This window comes from Pangasianodon hypophthalmus, chromosome 11 (genome assembly GCF_027358585.1).
Source record: "Pangasianodon hypophthalmus isolate fPanHyp1 chromosome 11, fPanHyp1.pri, whole genome shotgun sequence".
NCBI lineage: Eukaryota > Metazoa > Chordata > Actinopteri > Siluriformes > Pangasiidae > Pangasianodon > Pangasianodon hypophthalmus.
Window position 1 is genome coordinate 615,078 of NC_069720.1, and position 23,899 is coordinate 638,976.

At 39.5% G+C, this 23,899-nt stretch overlaps 2 protein-coding genes across 6 annotated transcripts in view; both read right to left on the reverse strand.

Annotated features, from left to right (window-relative positions):
* Positions 1-214: 214 nt before the first annotated feature.
* Positions 215-7,858, reverse strand: tmem9b (TMEM9 domain family, member B). Its single transcript, XM_034308477.2, has 5 exons — positions 7,602-7,858; positions 4,434-4,525; positions 2,261-2,369; positions 1,844-1,978; positions 215-1,054 (listed from the first exon to the last, which is right to left on the reverse strand). Exons 1-5 carry the CDS (start codon positions 7,677-7,679, stop codon positions 899-901), a joined length of 570 nt encoding a protein of 189 aa, XP_034164368.1. The 5' UTR covers positions 7,680-7,858; the 3' UTR covers positions 215-898.
* A 2,832-nt stretch (positions 7,859-10,690) lies between these two features.
* scube2 (signal peptide, CUB domain, EGF-like 2) overlaps positions 10,691-23,899 on the reverse strand; it is a 32,849-nt gene continuing 19,640 nt past the window's right edge. For all 5 annotated transcript variants that reach the window (XM_053238355.1, XM_053238357.1, XM_053238356.1 and 2 more), the window contains 7 exons: positions 19,541-19,711; positions 16,813-16,980; positions 15,438-15,599; positions 13,012-13,209; positions 12,767-12,919; positions 12,594-12,673; positions 10,691-11,648 (listed from right to left, as the gene is read on the reverse strand). In XM_053238355.1, the coding sequence (XP_053094330.1) occupies positions 11,502-11,648; positions 12,594-12,673; positions 12,767-12,919; positions 13,012-13,209; positions 15,438-15,599; positions 16,813-16,980; positions 19,541-19,711 (1,079 nt within the window). In that variant the 3' untranslated portion in view covers positions 10,691-11,501. The remainder of the gene's footprint in view (positions 11,649-12,593; positions 12,674-12,766; positions 12,920-13,011; positions 13,210-15,437; positions 15,600-16,812; positions 16,981-19,540; positions 19,712-23,899) is intronic.

The following is a 23,899-nucleotide window of genomic DNA, read 5'->3' on the forward strand; positions in this document are numbered from 1 at the left end:
CTTTAATAACATTAAACATGCAGAGAAGTGTTTTTTCTCTCTGCAAACAGCTGCATTAACTGCAATAAAGGGTTTTCTAATTACAAAACCCTTTTAGAAAACTAGAGCCAATAAGTGTGTCATCACTACAGTTACAGTAACTCCTGCTCATTTGCACACATTAAAACTGCAAAAAAATGTTGTTTTGTTTAAAAAATAAACACAGACGTCTCCACAAATTCCACAGAAGTGTATTGAACATATTAGAAGTGATCACAGGTACAAGATATTAACCTCATCATCAAACTCTAAACTCCTAAACCATGAATCCAACACAATTATAATTCAGATTTTCTTCTGGAGAAAATTCCACAGCAGTAATGAATAACGAACACGAACAGATTGTTTACGTGAAGATGTACATCATCAGACTGGTTACGCTTTGAAGCAAGAATCAGGTTTATTTAGCAATAAATCATAAATAGTTCATGATGTGATCAATGTACACACACACACACACACACACACACATGAAGGACAATGTTATTTATTGGAGAAGCTTATTAAAGAGGAATGAGATGATTGCATCAGCTTCTAGTCTGATATTTTCGTACCTCCGTATTTAAATGTGATCAAGCTGCATCAGGAGTAAACAATGATTTCTATTCACAGAAGATTTTACGTTATTTCATGCAAAAAAAAAAAAGAAAAAAATTCAGAATGTTAAATACTGAGAGGTGAAAGTTCCTGCCAGTGATTACAAACTCCACACACACACACACACACACACACACACACACACACACACACACACACAGGGGATGATGTTATAAAGGCGAGGAGGTTACGCTGAAGAGATAACAGTAGTCTTAAACACATAACCAGACCGTCCACTAGGGGGAGTGTTTTTTAAATTTTTTTAGCTTAGCACCACGTGCCGATCGAACACGGACTTGCGCTGCTCCTGGACCTGCCTCCTCCAGCGCTGCTGCGCGTGCTCCACCTTGTTCAGCATGTTGGTGCGAGAGCGCGAGCGGGACAGCACATCGTGAGCGTTCGCAAACGGCTGCTGGTCCTAAAGACAAACAAACAAACAAACAAACAAAAATTATTCCTTATAAACACACTAACACACACACATTGCTTAGAGACTTCACAAAATTTTAATTATTATAGAAAAATAGATATCTGAGAGATATAGAGGTGTTCCGCAACCAAGGAACAATCTATAAAGTAGAGTAAATTTTGGACTAAATAACTTCAAAAAAAAAATTGCGAGTAAATAAATTGATTGTTTTGCAGGGATCATCTAATAGAATGTTATTTCTTTAAATTTTAGTTTAAAAACAATTTTCACACCAAAAGAAATCAACCAGAATTAAATATTAAAAACAAGAAGAAAATTATGAGAAGGATAATACATAAAATATTATTTAGAAACTAAAATGTTTTTGCTGTATATCCTGCAATTCCAGTAAAAAGCTTTCTTTCTGTTTTTGTGCGATTAACGTTAACAAAATATAACAAATAATAAAAAAGTACTCACTCTGTTTCTATGTTTTGTGTGATTTTTGTAGATGTTTTGGTGTGAATTTGGTGTTTTTTTATCCTGAATTTAAAATTAATTAACACATTAACGTTAATCAGATTGCTCAGGTTGTTATTTTATTTCTTAATTTTATTATTAGATTTATTTCCCAGCTGCACCGAGTGAGTCTGACATTCTTAGAGAATTTTATCATGATTTTTTTTCTGACCAAATTTAAATTTTATTTGTCACACAGACAACCATACACAGTATGACGTGTAGTGAAATGCTTTTTACGACTGTCTGTAAGACAACGGTGATGGAGGAGGAACTCACTCCGACGTCATCGTCGCTCTGGATGAGCTGCGAGTGTCCGAACAGGCGGCGTTTGAGCATGGGCTCCAGCAGGGTCAGATACACCATGTAGAGCAGCAGCAGCCCCAGAACAGACAGGTAGATGATGATGGTCACCTGAAAAACACCAACAAACATCAAAAAATAAAAAAAATCATCAAAAAACATTAACAAACATCAAACATCAACAAACACCAAAAACCAACAACAACTAACAAAGACCATCAAATGTCAAAAAACACAAACAAACTCCAACAAACACCAATAAAGACCAGAAAAAAACAAACATCAACAACAAACAAACACCAACATCAACAAACAACAAAGACCAGAAAAACACCAACAAACTTCAACAAAGACCAAAAAACACCAACAAACTCACACAGCGCAGGATCTTACTTTAATCGTTCCTGAGCTTCTCTCCTCGTATTTACATTCGCAGCGTAAACAGTACGCCTCCACGTCTTTCCCTTCCACCGGCATCGGATCCACCACGTGAAGACAGTTACTGCGTGCAGGAAAAACGCAACACAGCGTTACACAACATTACAGTGTTACTGTGTTGCACAGTGTTGTACAGTGTTACACAGCGTTACACAGCGCTGTACAGTGTTACAGTGTTGTACAGTGTTGTACAGCGTTACAGTGTTGTACAGTGTTGTACAGCGTTACACAGTGTTGTACAGCGTTACAGTGTTGTACAGTGTTGTACAGCGTTGTACAGCGTTACAGTGTTGTACAGCGTTACAGTGTTGTACAGTGTTACACAGTGTTGTACAGCGTTACAGTGTTGTACAGCGTTACACAGTGTTGTACAGCGTTACAGTGTTGTACAGCGTTACACAGTGTTGTACAGCGTTACACAGTGTTGTACAGCGTTACAGTGTTGTACAGCGTTACAGTGTTGTACAGTGTTGTACAGCGTTACACAGCGCTGTACAGTGTTGTACAGTGTTACAGTGTTGTACAGCGTTACAGTGTTGTACAGCGTTGTACAGCGTTACAGTGTTGTACAGCGTTACACAGTGTTGTACAGCGTTACAGTGTTGTACAGCGTTACACAGTGTTGTACAGCGTTACACAGTGTTGTACAGCGTTGCAGTGTTGTACAGCGTTGCAGTGTTGTACAGCATTGTACAGCGTTACAGTGTTGTACAGCGTTACAGTGTTGTACAGTGTTGTACAGCGTTACACAGTGTTGTACAGCGTTGTACAGCGTTACAGTGTTGTACAGCGTTACAGTGTTGTACAGTGTTGTACAGCGTTGTACAGCGTTACAGTGTTGTACAGCGTTACAGTGTTGTACAGTGTTGTACAGTGTTGTACAGCGTTACACAGTGTTGTACAGCGTTACAGTGTTGTACAGCGTTACAGTGTTGTACAGCGTTACACAGTGTTGTACAGCGTTACACAGTGTTGTACAGCGTTACAGTGTTGTACAGCGTTACACAGTGTTGTACAGCGTTACAGTGTTGTACAGCGTTACAGTGTTGTACAGTGTTGTACAGTGTTGTACAGCGTTACACAGTGTTGTACAGCGTTACAGTGTTGTACAGCGTTACACAGTGTTGTACAGCGTTACAGTGTTGTACAGCGTTACAGTGTTGTACAGCGTTACACAGCGATGTACAGTGTTGTACAGTGTTACAGTGTTGTACAGCGTTACAGTGTTGTACAGCGTTGTACAGCGTTGTACAGCGTTGTACAGCGTTACAGTGTTGTACAGCGTTACACAGTGTTGTACAGCGTTACACAGTGTTGTACAGCGTTGCAGTGTTGTACAGCGTTACAGTGTTGTACAGCGTTACAGTGTTGTACAGCATTGTACAGCGTTACAGTGTTGTACAGCGTTACAGTGTTGTACAGTGTTGTACAGCGTTACACAGTGTTGTACAGCGTTGTACAGCGTTACACAGTGTTGTACAGCATTGTACAGCGTTACAGTGTTGTACAGCGTTACAGTGTTGTACAGTGTTGTACAGCGTTACACAGTGTTGTACAGCGTTGTACAGCGTTACAGTGTTGTACAGCGTTACACAGTGTTGTACAGCGTTGTACAGCGTTACACAGTGTTGTACAGCGTTGTACAGCGTTACACAGTGTTGTACAGCATTGTACAGCGTTACAGTGTTGTACAGCGTTACAGTGTTGTACAGTGTTGTACAGCGTTAGTGTTGTACAGCGTTACAGTGTTGTACAGCGTTACAGTGTTGTACAGTGTTGTACAGCGTTACAGTGTTGTACAGTGTTGTACAGCGTTAGTGTTGTACAGCGTTACAGTGTTGTACAGCGTTACACAGTGTTGTACAGCGTTACAGTGTTGTACAGTGTTGTACAGTGTTACACAGCGCTGTACAGTGTTGTATAGCGTTACAGTGTTGTACAGCGTTACACAACGTTACAGTGTTGTACAGCGTTACACAGTGTTGTACAGCATTGTACAGCGTTACAGTGTTGTACAGCGTTACACAACGTTACAGTGTTGTACAGCGTTACAGCGCCCCCTGTAGTGGGAGAGGAAGGAGGAAGGAAGGTGAGAAGAAGGAGACTGAGAGTGGGGTTAATACGTTACCAGTCCTTCAGGGAAACGTTCTGATTGTAGATCTGTCCTTCGATGTCTTTGTAAGGGGGGCAAATACATTTACACCTGATGTCCTCAGAATTCTGTGAAAGGGAAAAAATGTGAAAGGAACCAGATTTATTACTCGCGATCGTTCCAAGATAACTCAGTTCTGGATTGAGTTATCTGAGATGATCTCCTGCCTGAAAGAGCAGATTATAACGAGACGCAGAACCTGATCAGCGATTGGCTAAAAAAACTGGTACAGACCTCAGAAAGGGGCGTGGCTATTTCGAAAGCGAGTCAAATGAAAATTTTTAAAAATTTTATTCTGCATTGTTTATTGTAAATAAATGCTATGATTTTTCTTCAGAATCTGCGTGTTGCAGCGCTTTAACGAGCGTCCGGAGCGTATTTCCTCTAGAAATAAAACATTTAATCAATTCTAAAGAATGTTGCATTAGAATTTTTAAAGGTTTTTATTTGACTCACTCACTCGTATTAATAAAGTTTTGATGTAAACAGCATTCAGACGTAAACCAGCCTCCGCTCTGAATAAAGCAATATACAAAAACCCAACATTTAAAACAGATGTGCAGCAGATGTGCAGGATACACACTCCTCCTACACACACATCACATTATCATGCTAACACTTTCATTAAAATGTCTTTTTTTTTTAAATTGAGAACCATGCATACTGTACAAACAAGAGAATATACTCTATATGGCCAAAAGTATGTGCACCCCTGATCATCACACCCATATGTGCTTGTTGAACGTCTCATTCCAGATTTATTCCCCTGTGTTTGCTGTTATAATGAGCTCCACTCTTCTGGGAAGCTTTCCACTAGATGTTGGAGCGTGGCTGTGGGGATTTGTGTTCATTCAGCTACAAGAGCATTAGTGAGGTCAGGCGCTGATGTTGGGATGTCGAGGAGGTCTGGGGTTCAGTCGGTGTTCCAGTTCATCCCAAAGGTGTTCAGTGGGGTTGAGGTCAGGGCTCTGTGCAGGACACTCGAGTTCTTCCACTCCAACCTTCACACACCATGTCTTCATGGAGCTCGCTTTGTGCACAGGGGCATTGTCATGCTGGAACAGGTTTGAGTCTCTTAGTTCCAGTGAAGGGAAACTGTAAAGCTACAGCACACAGAGACGTTCTATACAACTGTGTGCTTCTGACTTTGGTGAAGAACCTCATATGGGTGTGATGGTCAGGGGTGCACATACTTTTGGCCATATAGTGTATACCCAAGCATGACAAGAGTCTTTCATATACAGTATAAAAAGAAAATTACACTAGAGAAAAAAGTTGTACATATTAAACAGCTGCATAGTTCATACTGCTTTCAAGTTTTTACTTTTAGAGATCATTTCCAAATATGTTTTAATGTCCATTTTAAATAGTTCAAAAACAGGCACTTTATCATTCCATTTAACTTTATGAATATAATAACGAACAATTCTAATAATTAAATCAAATATAAATACGAGATTTTTATCACTATTGATTGAGAAACACTTTAACATCCCATCAGTTACTGTGATGATGTTAACAGTTAATGTTACATTAAGAGCAATTCTAGCTTCTTCTTGTAAATATCATAAAAATGTTTATCTTTAAGGATTTAACGACTTTTTGAGAAATGTTTTTGCGGATATATTGCGTGTGCAGGTTTCTGTGTTGTTAAAACTTTAGTGAATGTGTGGTGTGACGCTGTTCAGGGTGAAAGGGTTGAGATTCGTTACAGACTCGTTGTCATGGTAATAAATAAATCACAACAAATCCTCAAACTGCAATCTGCTTCAGCGAACTCATTAATCCACGTATAAAGAACAAGCTCCTGTTTCTGCGACATTTAATGTATTTAATCATCAGAGCGAATAAGAGTAAAAAATAACGCCGAGTGTAAAGGAGAGAAAAACACAGAATGCGTGAACATGTTTTCTCAGAGAGGAAGTGACGTCGTTATCGCTCTCTGCACCAGAGTTCTCAGTTCTCTAAATTTTTTTTCTACAGCGGAGATTTTTCTGGAGAGGTGAAGAGAAGAGAACAGAGAAGAGAAGACGAGACCAGAGGAGAGGAGAAGAGAAAAGGAGAAGAGAAGGAGAGAGCAGAGGAGAGGAGAAGAAGAGAGAAGAGAAGAAAGAAGAAGAGAAGAGTGGAGAAGAGGAGAGGAGAAGAAGAGAGAAGAAAAGAGAAGAGGAGAAGAAGAGAAGAGAGAAGAGGAGAGGAGAAGAGAAGAGGAGAGTAGAGGAGAGGAGAAGAGAAGAGAGAAGAGGAGAAGAGGAGAGGAGAAGAGAAGAGAAGAGGAGAGTAGAGGAGAGGAGAAGAGAAGAGGAGAGGAGAAGAGAAGAGGAGAGAAGAGGAGAGGAGAAGAGAAGAGAGAAGAGGAGAAGAGGAGAGAAGAAGAGAAGGAGAGACCAGAGGAGAGGAGAAGAAGAGAGAAGAGGAGAGGAGAAGAGAAGGAGAGAGCAGAGGAGAAGAGAAAGAGAAAAGAGAAGAGAAGGAGAGAGAGCTCACTACAGCCGCATTCACTCCATTGCACCTCCTCGTCTCTGTCTCTGTGTCTGTCGCTTTAAGTGTCCAATCAGATTAAACGATTTACTGAACAGGAAGAAGTGCAGAAAGAGTTCTGATATAATGTCCTGCGCATTCTCTCCAGCCTAAAGCTATTTTATTTTACATTTATTCTGTACAAAAAAACATATAGACCAAAATTACACATATAAAAATATAGCAAAAACCCAACCCCTGCTTATTATTATTATTATTACAATACAATAGTACATATTGTTATATTATACATTATTATTATTATGGTTTGATTTTTAATGTTTATATTAAATATTAATACTATATTTTGTTTAGATCAATATAGAGATTTTTATGTTTATTTCCTGTATAAAATATACAATAGAAAAAAAATCACAACTCCTACTGGATGATGATGTTGATGATTGTTTTTATTTATTTATTTATTGATTTATTTATTAGATGTATAATATTAGGTTTGAACTGATGAATTGATAAAAGAGGAATTCTATAAACCCATATTTGAATACTGAAGTTAATATTTTACTGTTTTGCAGATTATTAGCCAAACAAATTAGACAGCTAGTCATCTCATCATGCTAGCACAACACACACACACACACACACACACACACACACACTTACTTTAGCTTCTGTAGCTGCTAACAGGAGACAGATGAGCGTTAACACACTGACTCCGGTCTTTACACTGAACAGAGACATTTTGTTTTTGTTTTTTTAGTGAGAAACTGCAGTAACAGTAACAAAACAAATTAAATTTCAGAACTATAAAGCTATAAAGTCTCTCATGTGATCCTCACAGCTGATTCTGATCCAAATAAACAAAACGCTGCTAGCTGCAGTGAAGCAACAACTTCCGGAAAGATCAGCTGACCATCAGCAGCCTGGGCGGTGCGCACAGAACACACTTCCCCCGGAAACGGAAACAACGGCGCAGGAAACGAAGGTTCCGCCCAGAAGTTCCGCTGTATATCAGAAACATTTCGTTCAGCTTAAACTAAACCTTTATATTTAAATAATGTCATTAGGGTTAGGATTAGGATTAATTACTTTACAATTAATTAATGAAATTACATTTAAATAATTACATCAGAGCTGTAAACCTGGGCTCAAATATATAAACACAACAACTTTTTTACAGAATCCCAAAACAATAAACATCATTAATATAATATTTAATGACTCATAAATAATAGCTGAGTACATTTTTTAAAAAAGTTATTTACTAAAGTCTTTCAAAAATGACAGCTAGTTTATTATATATAAAATAGATAGACCATACACACTATTTTAGACTATAATATTTGAGCATTTTTAAAGATAACGATTGCTGTAATGTGCAAAAAATAAATTATAAGGAAAAAAAAACAATGAAGGCCAATGTTTTAAAAAATAGTAACATATTTCAGTCTTCCACAAACTGTAACCTGTCTCTGTAAACTAATTAAAGGAAGAAATTGTTGTTGTTGTTGTTGTTGTTGAAGGATTGTTAAATTAAAGAAAGATTATTAAATCTGTTTAAGTGCAATTCTGAGTGTGCTGCACACAGGTGAGTGGGCTATACAAACCACCTGTAGTAACACACTCTTTTCTCTGAATGTACACTGAACACTTTTTATAGACACTCTCTCACACAGAGACTCAGTTTGATAATATATCAAAGTCAAGTCAAAGTCAACTTTATTGTCAATTCTGCCACATGTTCAGCACATACAGAGAATTGAAATTATGTTACTCTCAGACCCTAGGTGCATACAGATAACACACACACACACACACACACACAAAAAAAAGGATGTAAAAATACAAATGGAAATGCAAATGGATAAATATAAATAGAGTATAAATGTAGATCTACAAGGCACAACAGATAGAGTGCAAACAGTGCAGATGTAAAGTGAGTGGTGCAAAGAGCTTATCAGACTGTTAAAGTGACAAAGTAAACTGTCAGAAAAAGGTAGTTTACAGTCCAGTGCTGTATGAGGTAGAGTATAGACTAATGCTGCACAGGAGACTGGTGCAGGTCCTGGGGAATAGGGGGGTGGGGGGGGGTTCGTGGTGTCAGAGGGTCAAAATCTGGGAGAGAGTTGAGCTTCCTGACAGCCTGGTGGATGAAGCTGTCCTTCAGTCTACTGGTCCTGGCCTGAAGACTCCGCAGTCGTCTCCCTGATGGCAGCAGGCTGAAGAAGCTGTGTGTCGGGTGGGCGGGATCAGCCGCAATGCAGAGGGCTTTTCGGGTGAGACGGGTGCTGTAGATGTCTTGGAGGGAGGGGAGAGAGACACCAACAATCTTCTCAGCTGCTCTCACTATGCGTTGGAGGGTCTTTCGGCAGGACGCGTTGCAGGCGCCAAACCACACAGTGATGCGGCTCGCCAGAATGCTCTCGATGGTGCCTCTGTAGAAGGTAGAAAACAATATTACAGTAACATGCAGTAACAGTAATGTGCAGTATATCTCTATGTGCAATATTGACTTATGTACAAAACTATAGTACAGAGGCCTGTAGCAAACTGAGTGCAACTACACAATAATAATATCAGCTGTCACATTCTACAATGTTTACTTGCACTACAAATCATCTTGCACTATACGCTGCTTCCCCCAAAATATCTCTTTTGCACAATTTCATCTACAGTATCTATGTAAAGTTTCTGTAAAGTTTTTGTAAAGTATGTACAGTCCACTTAATTGTTTTTCTTTACTTCTATGTTCATATTTATGTTTAACTTGTATGTAGCACCGTGGTCCTGCGAGACACTATATGTCCACACACACACACACACACACACACACACACACACACACACTTCCAATACTCAGAAACTGGACTGAAGGAACACACACACATACCAATATACACACACTACTGAGCATCCTCCATCCTCTCTGCAATTTTTTTGCAAGTTTTTGCACGTTTATGCTGCTACATTACTCACTATATTATACTGTTCATAGGCTGCTACTCTTATGTTTACTCTATTTCAGCTACTTGTATTGTTCTCTTGTTCTATTTGCACTACTGTCACTAGATTCACTTTAAACAGAACTGTGTGCTGGTCGGCGCTGCACTGGGACTCACTGCGCTCACTGTCTGTCCCAGTAGTCACTGTACTGTTTTGTACTGTCTGTTTGCACTTGTGTACTTTATTGTATAATTTATGTCCCTTGTAGTTCTGTGTTGTTCTGTTTCTTATGCAGCACCTTGGTCCTGGAGAAACGTCGTTTTGTTTCACTCTGTACTTGTATATGGCTGAAATGACAATAAAGCTCGACTCGACTCAACTCGACTTGAGTCAGTTTGTGCAAAGTGATTAACCAATGATGCACTGCCTGGGTAAAAGCCACGCCCCCTCATTATCATATGAACAGTGAGGAGTAAATTAGATAATAAATGTCTAGACATGTTGGAACTGATTAATAAAAAGATAGATAATTATAGATAAAGGAGTCAAATTAAATTATTTTCCCATTATTTTATTATTTGAGACTTGAGGATATAATTAGATTTTTATTTTCAACACTCACTATAATCTTTTTTTTTTTTTAAATTTACTTACATTTTTGGCAAATTAAATAGCCTGTTAATGACTTCACATGTTTTTTTTTTTTATTCCATAATTTTTATAAGATTTAATAAGCAAAAATTCTGCTGAAGAAAGAAAAAACAAACAGGAAACTTTAAAAAAAAAAAAACACACACACACACCACATCTGAGTTACTTTCTTTCTTTCATTTTATTTACATGTTAGATGTACAAACATAAAAATATAAACATTAATTTACTCTCTATAACATTTAATGAGTAAGTCATATCTCTTAGCCCTGCACTGAAATGAAATATGAAACGAATTCCCAGAATTTCGCGCTCAGTGTTAGTGTGCACACTGTATTAATGTCCTAGAAACACGTCACTGAACAATCAGGATAAAATAAAATGTGCATACTTTAATACGTTTATTACAGCGAGCAAACGAAGCGTACATGACTGATGCAGTTATCAAGGAAGCATACCAAAAAAAATAAAAATATCATGAGAGTTTAACTGAATCTAGTAGTTTTGTACATAATATACAACAGATTTAACTGCTTTTCCTGCCACTACGTCCCGAGGAGTGCTTTAAAGAACAAAAATAAAATGATATGTACCATAATTACAACAGCAACCAGTCATTTATTTATTTCTCCACACCAGTGTGAGTGTGAATTTGAATTTTCCGAAAAGGTTTAATTATGAGCTGTGAATGTAAGGAAGCAGATTTTGAGTTTGGACCTCATCACTCTGAGGGTTTTATCTCCTGTATTTATGAAAGCAGAGGCAGTTATTTATTCATTCAAAGCAAAGTTTTCTTTGGAGGCCAGTCGCTCTTCTTCAGACATCATGGAGCTGCGTTCTCGTCTTCGTTCACACACAAAGTCCTCAAACAGCCGAGATTTTGGACATTTTGGAAATTTATCCAGGATCAATGTTTCCATTCGAGTGCCACGTTCCTTAAATCCACAGAAAGTTCTCTGCTGATTGTTTCTAAGGACGTAAAAACCGCAGAACTTTCGAGCGCAGAAACCGGATGAAGGATTTGGGGAACATTTCTCTCGACTCCTGAGCAGTGTAGTTGAAGAAGTTTTGCGGATGAGCGAGAACGTCAAACAGACACTTCATGAGCTTCTTGTCCTGCGGAGTAAAATTTCAACATTTATTTATTTATTTTGTTAATTTCATTCATTATTATTAAAATTGCTCTTTTTCTTGTGCAAACAAAAATGTAGTTGAGTGTGAAATTTGGGTTCCCTTAAGACAAAATTAAAGTGAAAAAGAAATAAAATGTATAGCAGTAAGTGTGTTTGTAAAAATATAAATGTCAAAAAAAAGGTCAAAAAGAATATGTTAAGAATTCTGTTCAAACTATATTTCTGTTGACTTTTTGTCTTTTTTAATTGCTTTGTTGCATTTATTTATTTATAGAGATTTAAAATTTTCTCCGTTAAAACCCTATGAGCAAGGGGGTACAAACTTTTGCACTCGAGACTGTTTTTCATATGATGTCCACAAGGTGGCAGTGTGACCTTTTTACTGTTAATATGAAACTGATTTTTTTAAACTTCAGAATTAGCTTCTTGTCGTGTGGAGTAAAATTTTCAATATTTCTAATCAAATCATTTTTCTTACGTAAACAAAATGTAGTTGCGTGCAAAAGTTTGTATACCCCTAAGATAAAATTACAGGAAATAAGCAATGGAATTTATACAAACAAGCGCTCCAGTAAAAATGGTAAAAGCAAAACAAAATAAGTTGTCTCTCATTTCTGCTGATTTTGCCTTGTTTTCTGCTGATTGTTCTGTTGTCCATCTATTTTATTATGTTATTTGTAAAATTTTATTCTGTAGATAAACTGCAAAATAGAGGCATTATTTCTAATTCTTCATTCAAAACCCACAGGAGAGGAGGTACAAACTTTTGCACTCAGGTGAAATGAACTGTCCTGTAATGCACCTGATGTCCACATGGTGGCAGTGTGACCTCTTCGTCCACATGAAGCTAATGTTTGATTTAGGAATTGCTTGAACGTTATTATCAGTAAACACAAACATGCCTCATAAACCTTTCCCTTCGTCCTACCTTTAAAATTTCCTGGTGATTTTCCGAGGCGTATAATCTCCCGTCCCTGACGATGTCCTCGATTAGCTCCTGGTAGTCCTCTGAAACCAGAAGAACAAAAAAGGTTCAGAAGATGAACTCACGCCAGCGTCAGGGCTGCAGAACATCTACGGCAGGGTTCCATCTCTGCTCACCGTCGTACGTCACGTAGGGAACCTGGAAGCCTTTCCCGCTGTTCCCCTCGTTAGACCTGAACTGGATCCACAGCTTCTTCGAGCGCGAGGTGAAGGCGATCGGCCGCTCGTACGTCTGACACGTCTCGTACGTCGTCACCGAGTTTGGTAGAGCTGATGGGGCAGAAACAAATGGTTCTCCTCACACACACACATTCTGGCTAAGGCTCAATCTTCCTTTGAAAAGAATTCCATGTTTTACTTACGGCTCTTGCGCATGACTAAGTAATCTCCGCACTCGTCCTCCATGGGGAGGAAAATCTCCGGGACGACGATGAGGATCCTGCGCTTGGGTGGAGGATTGATGATCCACGTGCACTCCACGTTAGCCGGATAATCGCCAGGGTAGTTGGGCGACTCGATGAATCCGGTGTATTCACCCAGTTCTCCTCCACAGCGCCTGTCTGAGGAACAGAGGAACATCACTGCTGAGGAACATCACTACTGAGGAACATCACTGCTGAGGAACATCACTACTGAGGAACATCGCTACTGAGGAACATCACTGATGAGGAACATCACTGCTGAGGAACATCACTACTGAGGAACATCACTACTGAGGAACATCACTGCTGAGGAACATCACTACTGAGGAATATCACTGATGAGGAATATCACTGCTGAGGAATATCACTGCTGAGGAATATCGCTACTGAGGAACATCACTACTGAAGAACATCACTGTGAGGCCACAGTTTCCTGTCTACCAGCTGCTGTGATGAGAAACAGGATTAACCAATCAGCATGATGCTTTCTTCCTGTTTAGAGCTACACTATAAGTGCAGAGATTTCGAAGTAAGAGCTTCAAGTGCTTTTTCCTCAAACTGCAGCCACAAAGTTGTGCAATTGTACAGAATGTCTCTGTGTGCTGTAGCTTTACAGTTTCCCTTCACTGGAACTAAGAGACTCAAACCTGCTCCAGCATGACAATGCCCCTGTGCACAAAGCGAGCTCCATGAAGACATGGTGTGTGAAGGTTGGAGTGGAAGAACTCGAGTGTCCTGCACAGAGCCCTGACCTCAACCCCACTGAACACCTTTGGGATGAACTGGAACACCGACTGAACCCCAGACCTCCTCGACATCCCAACATCAGCGCCTGACCTCACTAATGCTCTTGTAGCTGAATGAACACAAATCCCCACAGCCACGCTCCAACATCTAGTGGAAAGCTTCCCAGAAGAGTGGAGCTTATTATAACAGCAAACACACGGGGAATAAATCTGGAATGGGATCTTCAACACGCACATATGGGTGTGATGGTCAGGGGTCAAATCTGTGGCCATACAGTGTATAAGGTGTAATTTTCCCCTATTATTAACATATTATATTAAATTATTTTCAGTGTCATAAATGTTTTTCATGGCGTCGTTATTAATATGAGAAGATTGTTTGGCGTCGTTTTGTGCCTTAATTGATTAAATAAGAAACCTCCACCTGAACGACACGAGAGCGTCACACTTACCATTTTAACTGCACAGATCAGGAAAACAATCGTGATTTTATTTTGTATTTTTCCTCATCCCACTGAAATTAATTTCTGGTTACGTCACTGCCAGCGCAACACCCGACGTGCTTCTCAATTCAATCCAATTCAGTTTTATTTGTATAGCGCTTTTAACAATTTTAACAATAAAACTTTGTGACAAAGCAGCTTTACAGAAATAAATAGATTCAAATTAAATTAAACCAAAATAAATTGTAAATTTATAAATTTATCCCTAATGATCGAGCCAGAGGTGACGGTGGTGAGGAAAAACTCCCTGAGATGATATGAGGAAGAAACCTTGAGAGGAACCAGACTCTAAAGGGAACCTCATCTGAGTGACACCGGATAGTGCGATTATAAATCATTCCCTTCTATAACTGTGTACTACATGGACAAATAGTGCAGTTGTGTAACCAGGAAATGCTTCTGAATCATTTTTAGATACGAGTGCGACTTACATCAAGTGCAGCACGGAGGCGGTGAGTTTAATCTGCGTTTCAGCGCTGTGAGATGTGAGTCTGTGTGCGCTATGGATCTGCTCTGAATTCTGGACAGTGTGAAAATAGTGAGCCGTACTGCGTTATTCATGTTCAGGTTCCATCATGAAGTTCACGTGGGCCGAATGAAACGAGGCGGTGGGCCTTGTATTTGACAAATGTGCCTTAAATTAAACTTTAACAAAGTGAACATGTGAAAGCAAAATTTTTATATTTCTGTGTTTATGCTCATAGTTGTTTACCTTATTAATATTCTTTTTATTTCTTGTATTTTACTGTTATACTAAGCACCAGTGCACCAAGACAAATTCCTTGTACATGCAAACCCACGGTACTCGGCAGTAAAGGTGATTCTGATTCTGATGAGGCAAAATTTAAATAAAGTAGAACATATCAGCCGGATGTGGAGGGTTTGCGGGGGGTGTATACTTTTGAGCGTGTTAATCAGACTCAGGTAGGGGGCGTGGCCTAAAGTCTGAAGATGAAATGTTATGCTCCACAACATCCTTTGTATTTGTTATCTTGTGTTATTATGTAGGATCATTTTAATTACATTCATTTCTTTATATTTTAGAGCACAGTGTTCCTCCTCACACTCACGTTTTTTTTTTAATTAATGTATTTATTTTGGTTTGTTTTTCACTTACTTTTGCACTGAGTGACGCTGGTGGATCCGTCGAAGTCCGTGGTGGTGTTTCCCGGACAGGACACACAGAAGTTCTGTCCGAATTCCACCTGGTAGGTTCCGAGTGGACAGCGGATGCAGCGGTGAGTGCTGGTGTTATAGTAATGTCCAGGAGAACACTGCACTGTACGCAGAACACACACACACACACACACACACACACAGTTTTACTGTTTAACATCATAAAAATACAATCTCAAGATCAGATATAAATCTCACCAGACTGTTAACAGCCAGCCAACATAATAATAATAATAATAATAATAATAATAATAATAATAATAATAATAATAATAATAATCACCTTTATTTAAATAGCATCTTTCATATGTTAAAAGCAGCTCAAGCAGCTTCACAAAAAACAACAACAAAGAAAAAACACAAGAAGAAATATAGAAAATAGAAACTGGACCATAATTTAAAAATAATATATAAATAAAATAACCAACTGGATAAAGCAGGAAACTGTAGCTCAGGGGAGAAAAAACATTACAATTATATATTTATTAATACACTGATAGATAGATAGATAGACAGCACTGTGCAAAAGTCTTAGGCACGTGTAAAGAAATGCTGTAGAGTAAAGACGCCTTCAGAAATAATGAAATTAAATGTTTCTACATTTAAAAAATCCTATAAAGAGCAGTAAACAGTAATAAATGAAACAAAGTCAGTATTTAATGTGACGATCCTTCACTTTAAATAAATAAAGCAGTATCTGAGGTGCAGTGTGTGCAGTTTTATAAGGAAATGAGCTGGAAGTGTTACTGAGCATCTTGCAGAAGCAGCCACAGTTCTTCTGGAGACTTTGACTGTCGACTCGCTTCTTATTTCTGCAGCGAAACCCAGCAGCCTTCATTATGTTTTTATCTGAAAAGTGTCTCTTATGGAATCTGCTGCTTTCTTTACTGACATACAAACATTTTTCTGTAACGTTTCATTCTGTGCTGGAAAACTAATGTTTGGACTCTAAAATGTTTTTGTACTGAATCAATAATGTAGAAGTCAGAAAATAAACATCTATAACAAAGATTGTAGTAAAAAAAGACTTTTGCACAGTACTGTATGAAGAAAGGAATAAATAACTGAATTGTTTAATTTTTTGGTTGTATTGATTAAAATATCTTAAGATTATATATAAAATATTGAATCTTTCGAAAACTTAACATTAATTTATATTATATTATAATTCATACTTTTGTAGAAATATGATTTAAAATGTTTACTCCGTTTGTTTTTATGTGAGTTTGTTATTTTCCAGTACGTTATTTTTTATTTTAATCTGATGTTTATAGAGTACGTGTACACGCTCGCAGTCGTGCGATAATCGTCCTCACCTTTCGTCTCACAGGCCTGGAAGGACACAGCGCCCTCGTGCCTCGTTACCAGATTCCCTCCACACGGCAGGCAGGAAGTGCGGCCTGGCTCCGGCTGGTACCATCCTCTGGCACACGGACGACACGGCAGGAAGCCGTCGTGAGAGAAGTGTCCGGGAGAACACTGACCTAAACACAACACGCGAACATGAACACCAACACAAACACCAACACACGAACACAAACACCAACATGAACACGAACACCAACACACAAACACCAACACAAACACCAACACCAACACAAACACCAACACACGAACACAAACACCAACATGAACACGAACACCAACACACAAACACCAACACAAACACCAACACCAACACAAACACCAACACCAACACGAACACCAACACAAACACCAACACCAACACGAACACCAACACAAACACCAACACACACACAAACACCAACACAAACACACGAACACCAACACAAACACACGAACACCAACACAAACACCAACACAAACACCAACACCAACACAAACACACGAACACACGAACACCAACACCAACACCAACACAAACACCAACACAAACACCAACACAAACACCAACACCAACACAAACACACGAACACCAACACAAACACACGAACACCAACACCAACACAAACACCAACACAAACACCAACACAAACACACGAACACCAACACAAACACCAACACAAACACACGAACACCAACACCAACACAAACACCAACACAAACACACCAACACCAACACAAACACACCAACACCAACACAAACACAAGAACACCAACACAAACACACGAACACCAACACAAACACAAACACAAACACAAACACCAACACAAACACACCAACACAAACACACGAACACCAACACAAACACAAACACAAACACCAACACAAACACACCAACACAAACACACGAACACCAACACAAACACTAACACAAACACAAACACCAACACAAACACACCAACACAAACACACGAACACCAACACAAACACAAACACAAACACCAACACAAACACACCAACACAAACACACGAACACCAACACAAACACTAACACAAACACTAACACGCTGAGGCTCCTTCACTCGTCCTGTCAGAGAGCAGACTGTAATGCATGTTTATTATCTGAGAGACAAACACACTCATACACACACACTCACACACACACTCATATACACTCATATACACTCACACACACACACACAAACACACACACAAACTCATATACACACTCACACACTCATACACACACACTCATATACACTCACACACACACACTCACACACACACACTCATATACACACACACACTCATATATACTCACACACACTCATACACACACACACTCACACACACACTCATATACACTCACACACACTCATATACACTCATACACTCATACACACACACTCATATACACACACTCGTACACTCACACACACACTCATATACACACACTCATACACTCACACACACACTCACATACACACACTCACATACACACACACTCATACACACACACTCACACACACACACTCACACTCACATACACTCACACACTCATATACACACACTCATACACACACACACTCACACACACACTCATATACACTCACATACACACACACTCACACACACACACACACACACACACCTATGTTTTGTCTATCAGGACAAAGCAGGAGACCGGAGGTGTGTCGTAGCGGCTCAGTGCCTCAGATAACACACAAATACAATCAGGAGTGTGAGCAACACACACACACTCACACACACACACACACACACACACACACCATTCGCTTCTGAGATTTTTATCAAAGCAGGTAGGTTTCTACAGACAAAAAACAGGATGTGAGTAAGAAAAACGCTTTCAGAGCCTTTAAAAGATTTTGTTTCTCTGATAAAACTTCAAAAAACACACAAACACCAGAGGAAATAACAGAAACGTAACCAAATAAAAATGTGAAATATTTCGAATAACGACAAACATATCATTACGACATTATTATACAATAATAGATTAGTATAAAATAGTATCGATTTGATTTGTTCTGGAAGTAAATACTTGAAATTATGTAAATTATGTAAAATTATTTAAAATTAAACCTGAAATTATGAAAAAAAAAGTCTATAAATATGTTTCATAATCATATTTATTTAATAATTATCTTAATTGAGAAAATGTAGGCAATAATATCTATTAAATAATATCTAAAAGTATTTTAGATAAATTATTTTAGGTAATATTAGATATTAGATCATTATTATGATAGATATATTTAAATATTATAATAATCTTAGATTGAAATATTAGATAAAATTGCGATAATATTAGATCCATTTATTTGATATTCATTTTATTGTAATTGTAGATAAATTCCTTAATTAAGAAAAACATTTTAGATAAAAGGAAATTGATCTAAAATTGGTCATGTGAAGATTATTAAATAATTAAATAATTATTAAATAAAACATTAAATAATTAATTAATATAATTTTCATTCATTTCAAGTTTGAAAGTCTAGTCTTCCTTCGGAAAATAAATGCTTGAAAGACGCAGAATTGTCTCTGAGTGGAAATATTATTTTAAATTAGTAAATTATGTTTCATCGTAATAAGATTTTGAATAAATTGTAATAAATTATGATTGATTTGAATAAATTAGATGTGAATGAGAGACAGGTTTCGATGCGACGTCTCACCTCCACACTCAGCGACGCTCCGGGCTCCGGTGGTTCTCGGGGTCGCTCTGCCCTTCGGCCCTGGACACATCTCACACAGTAACTGTCCTTCCTCGTCTTGGTATGTTCCAGCAGGACAGGGGACACACCTCCCCTGCTCACTGTCGTGGTACGTCCCGACGCCGCAGTTCACTGAGCGAGAGAAACACACGAGAGGTAAATCTCACTTCACATCAAAAACTGCACACATGCGATCACATCATACACACCCGCAGTTCAGCAAACACATGCTCCGAGGCTGTGTGTGTGTGTGTGTGTGTGTGTGTGTGTTTTATCCCCCTTTTCCTCACCAGAACTCATAAAGGCTGATTACAGGGACACCAGCAAAGCCTTTTTTTAATGTTTGCTTTGTAAAGACAAAATTATACCGAGTAATTTCCAGCAACGGCTTCCAAAGCGGGATGAAACTCTCGTTTTCTCCGAGGAGACGACGTGGTGGATCTGAGAATCAAAACTCTGTTATGTAAGTGTGATGGTTTGAAATTGGGAGTTCTCACTGTGCCAAAATTCCCAAACAGCCAAAAAAAACCTATAAAACAACTTAAAAAAACTTTTAAAAAAATTAAAAATTGTGGTGTTTAAATGATTCATCCTGTTTGGGGTAAATTTAACACTTAAATTAAATTATTATTAAAGTCACACTTTTCTATTTAAAACAGAAAGATTCTCAGTGATTGTATAAAAACGATTTAGGGCTCAGATTGTAACTAATCAAACTAACTAACTAACTAACTAATCTTGCTAGCTAAATAAAATCAACTCCACAGCTGTGAACCAATCACGTCTGATGTGTGATTATATTTACAGGATGACATCTGGACATTTTTAGCTACTCTAGCTGTGAGCTAACTTAGCTAACATTAGCAATAGGATGGTGGTTGTCACGGTAACGTTGAAACATATTCTGATTTCAGTCCAAAAATGAGAATTTCATAAGTCGAGACTCTGAGACTCTGAGAAATAACACTGACTAGTGTGAGCTGGTTTACTAGCAGTTGTTTAACAGTTAGCTAGTGACGGTACGAGGACATGGGAGTGTTTGGGTGTTTACATATTTAAGAATTTGCATATTCATGAATATTTACATATCCTGATATTTGTGTTGAGGTTAACGGTGTTGAGAAAATATTTTCTTAGCAATTAAAAAGTTTATTATTCCACACAGATTATTATTTGATTGTTTGAAATGACGTGTTTGGGGTCACTTTAGCTACAAAGCCTCAGCAAATTGCTTGATTTTCCTTTTTCTAAAACTCTCAAGTTACTTTTCTCTTTGCTTTTGTTTCTCCTGAATGACCGTGAAGAGAGTCACAGCATTGTCTCGGCCCGGCTTTTATTTGCGCTCCAGAGCCAAAGGACAAGAGGAAAAGAGGAAGATTGAGAAAAAAGTGAGAGAAAGAAAGAGAGAAACCTTGAAGCCTTTCAAATGCAAAGCAGGTGATTGTATTGAGTCCTCGAACTGACGGCTCGAAAGAGGTTTAAAAGACCTTTCACCTCTATTCAAGTCCCCCGGACTCTCGGCTATTTGATGACATCGGAAAACACTGTGCTATCACAGCGGTAAGGAGCTGAACCCAATAAAAGGGGTCAGGATTGTGAATCCCCCCCATTGAGTGGAGTCCAATCGCTTTCCTGCGCTCTTCAGAAAAGAGCCCAAACAGCTGATGCTAATTGATTCCCATGGTGTCGCTGAAGTCAATTTTCTCAAGCAGTTCACGGGCCGGGGTCACGCCGTGCCGCTTTTCCTAAGAAGGAATTTGGCACTTAAACCGGCCGCTTGAATAAACAGCACGGCTCAAACGTCTCCCTTATGAAAACAAACACAACGCAACAATCGCCGTAAATTTATCCACTGGCGAAATATCAAGCAGCGAAAAACGAGCTGCTTTTTTATTACTTCTAACAGTTTACGCACAGCTGTCTGGCTGAAGTCTTTTAAACTGGATCTCGAGCATGCATCAAGTGTTCAAACAGCCAAAAGCAACACAACTGGAATGCATATCTGCTTTTCCAACGGCGTGACATGAACTCTGTATGTAACACCAATCCAACGAGCCAATTTCACCTTTTATAGTCAGATTATATGGAAGTGGAAAAGAGTGTGATTGGTGCCACACATTTCCAAAGCGCTGGCTAATGAGTCCTAATAAACCCCCTTTTCTCCCTCAGTGAAACTGTGTGCTGATGTGGAGCTCTCTCTCTCCCTCTCCCTCTCTCTCTCTCTCCCTCTCTCACCCACTTCCCCCCTTCCTCAGACCGTTCTGGGGTTTACAATAGAGTGGGCAAACTGAAAAGCCTAAACTACACTTAGCGCAGGCGAGCGCCGGTGGGGGAGGTGACAACAGTGAGGAAAAAATATAGCTCTTTTTTAGAGCTGGGGGTTAAAGCGTTCCTTTGAGCCGCCTCTTGGAAATTGTACGTCTGCGCCTCTTTAAGTCATCCTCCCGCTTGCCTAATGATGCTCTGGGCTTGTCACGGGAGACGAAAACGCCGTGACACACACCAACACGCCATCTGTGAAGTGTGCACGCTCTGGCACGAGGGCTGGCCAACACAAACGTGCCACATGAAAGCGCTGACATCACATCCGAGCTCAGAACGGAGCGTCAGAAACGGCTCTGCTCGAAAACTGGAAAAGATCAGCGCAAGCTGCTTAAAGTGGTCCAGCTTTCGGATCAAATAAACCGACTAATGGATCTAACACTTGCGGCGTCACTTTAGAAGAAAGAGATCTAACGACACAAAATAGTAAGAGGCGTTCTAAAAGCTTCCACAGACAATACGCTGTAAATGGATCAGTAACGGGAAACTAATAAATGACCCAAACGTCCTGTTTACCTGGCCCGAGAACAGAAAGCAGCGGTCTGACACTTTACACTTTACTGCCAAACAAAATAAGCCAGGCTATGAAGTGAAACCCCACACTCATCCCTTGTAGTGTTGACACAAAGTCCTTTAAAAGCTAATGGACCTCTCTAACCTTATGATGGTACCATAAAAGAGGCTCTCAGGCTTTGACACGGCCACATAAACAGCCTGGACTGCGCTAGCTACAGGATCAAACCCAACAACTTTTTAGAGGTTTATTTCTTTCCCACTGCACAGAGTACAGAAAGTACTAGATCTATGATATTTTTCTGCTTCAGCTCTTGCTGCTGTATCAGTGGTTCCAGTTGTGTGTTTTCTTGGTGGATTCTGGTTCCTTTGAAGGATTCTTCTTCATGTCGCTTCTGCTTTGTTCATTAGGGAATTAAATCTACATCCAGATTTCTGTAAAGCTGCTTTGTGATGATGTCTGTTGTTTAAAGCGTTATACAAATAAAATGTAAATAATTTAGCTTTCTGAACATTGTGACTTCAGGGAGGTTTTTTCATCTCCTTACTGTGCTGTTGTTTTGTGTGTTTTCATCAGCAGTGGGTTTGTAAGTAAGGAATAATATGCAATAGATCATGCGGTTATAAATAATAACGCACACCGGTGGGTGTGATGCTGCATGACGCACAAGTGGAGTGCCGCTAAACTCTGAAATTCATTATTTTTGATTAACAGGACAATCTGGAGTGTTATTCTGTTTATACCACAGCGATTTGCCAACGAATACAATGTCCGAGGTGTTAATGAACGACACGCTGCACATTGTAAGGGTTTATAGTTAGAATTAAGGTGGAACGTCAGAGAGACAAATTAGTTTCTGCGATAAACAGTCGCTTCATCTGTCTCTCTCTCCCTCTCCCTCCCTCTTTCTCTCCCTCTCTCTTGCTCCCTTTCCCTCCCTCTCTCTCTCTCCCTCCCTCCCTCTCCCTCCCTCTTTCTCTCCCTCCCTCTTTCTCTCCCTCTCTCTCTCTCTCTCTCTCTCTCTCCTTCTCTCCCTCTCTCTCCCTCTCTCTTGCTCCCTTTCCCTCCCTCTCTCCCTCTCTCTCCCTCTCTCTCTTGCCCTCTCTCTCCCCCCCTCTTCTCTCTCTCTCTCTCCCTCTTTCTCTCTCTCTCTCCCTCCCTCCCTCTCTCTCTCCCTCTCCCTCGCTCCGTCTCTCTCTTTCTCTCCCTCTCTCTTGCTCCCTCTCTCTCTCTCCTTCTCTCCCTCTCTCTCTCCCTCTTTCTCTCCCTCTCGCTTGCTCCCTTTCCCTCCCTCTCTCTCTCTCTCCCTCCCTCTCTCTCTCCCTCTTTCTATCCTTCTCTCTTGCTCCCTCTCTCTCCCTCTCCCTCGCTCCCTCTCTCTCTCTCTCTCTCCCTCTCTCTTGCTCCCGCTCTCTCTGTCTCTCTCTCCCTCTTTCTTTCCCTCTCTCCCTCTCTCTCTCTCTCTCCATCTTTCTCTCCCTCTC

Excerpts from the sequence above, each read along its gene's own strand:
- tmem9b (XM_034308477.2), bottom strand. The coding sequence starts at position 7,679 with ATGTCTCTGTTCAGTGTAAAGACCGGAGTCAGTGTGTTAACGCTCATC. Across the intron at positions 4,526-7,601 it reads TAGCAGCTACAGAAGCTAAA|AATTCTGAGGACATCAGGTG; the intron begins GTAAGTGTGTGT and ends TCCCTTTCACAG. Across the intron at positions 1,055-1,843 it reads AGAGCGACGATGACGTCGGA|GACCAGCAGCCGTTTGCGAA; the intron begins GTGAGTTCCTCC and ends GTTTGTCTTTAG.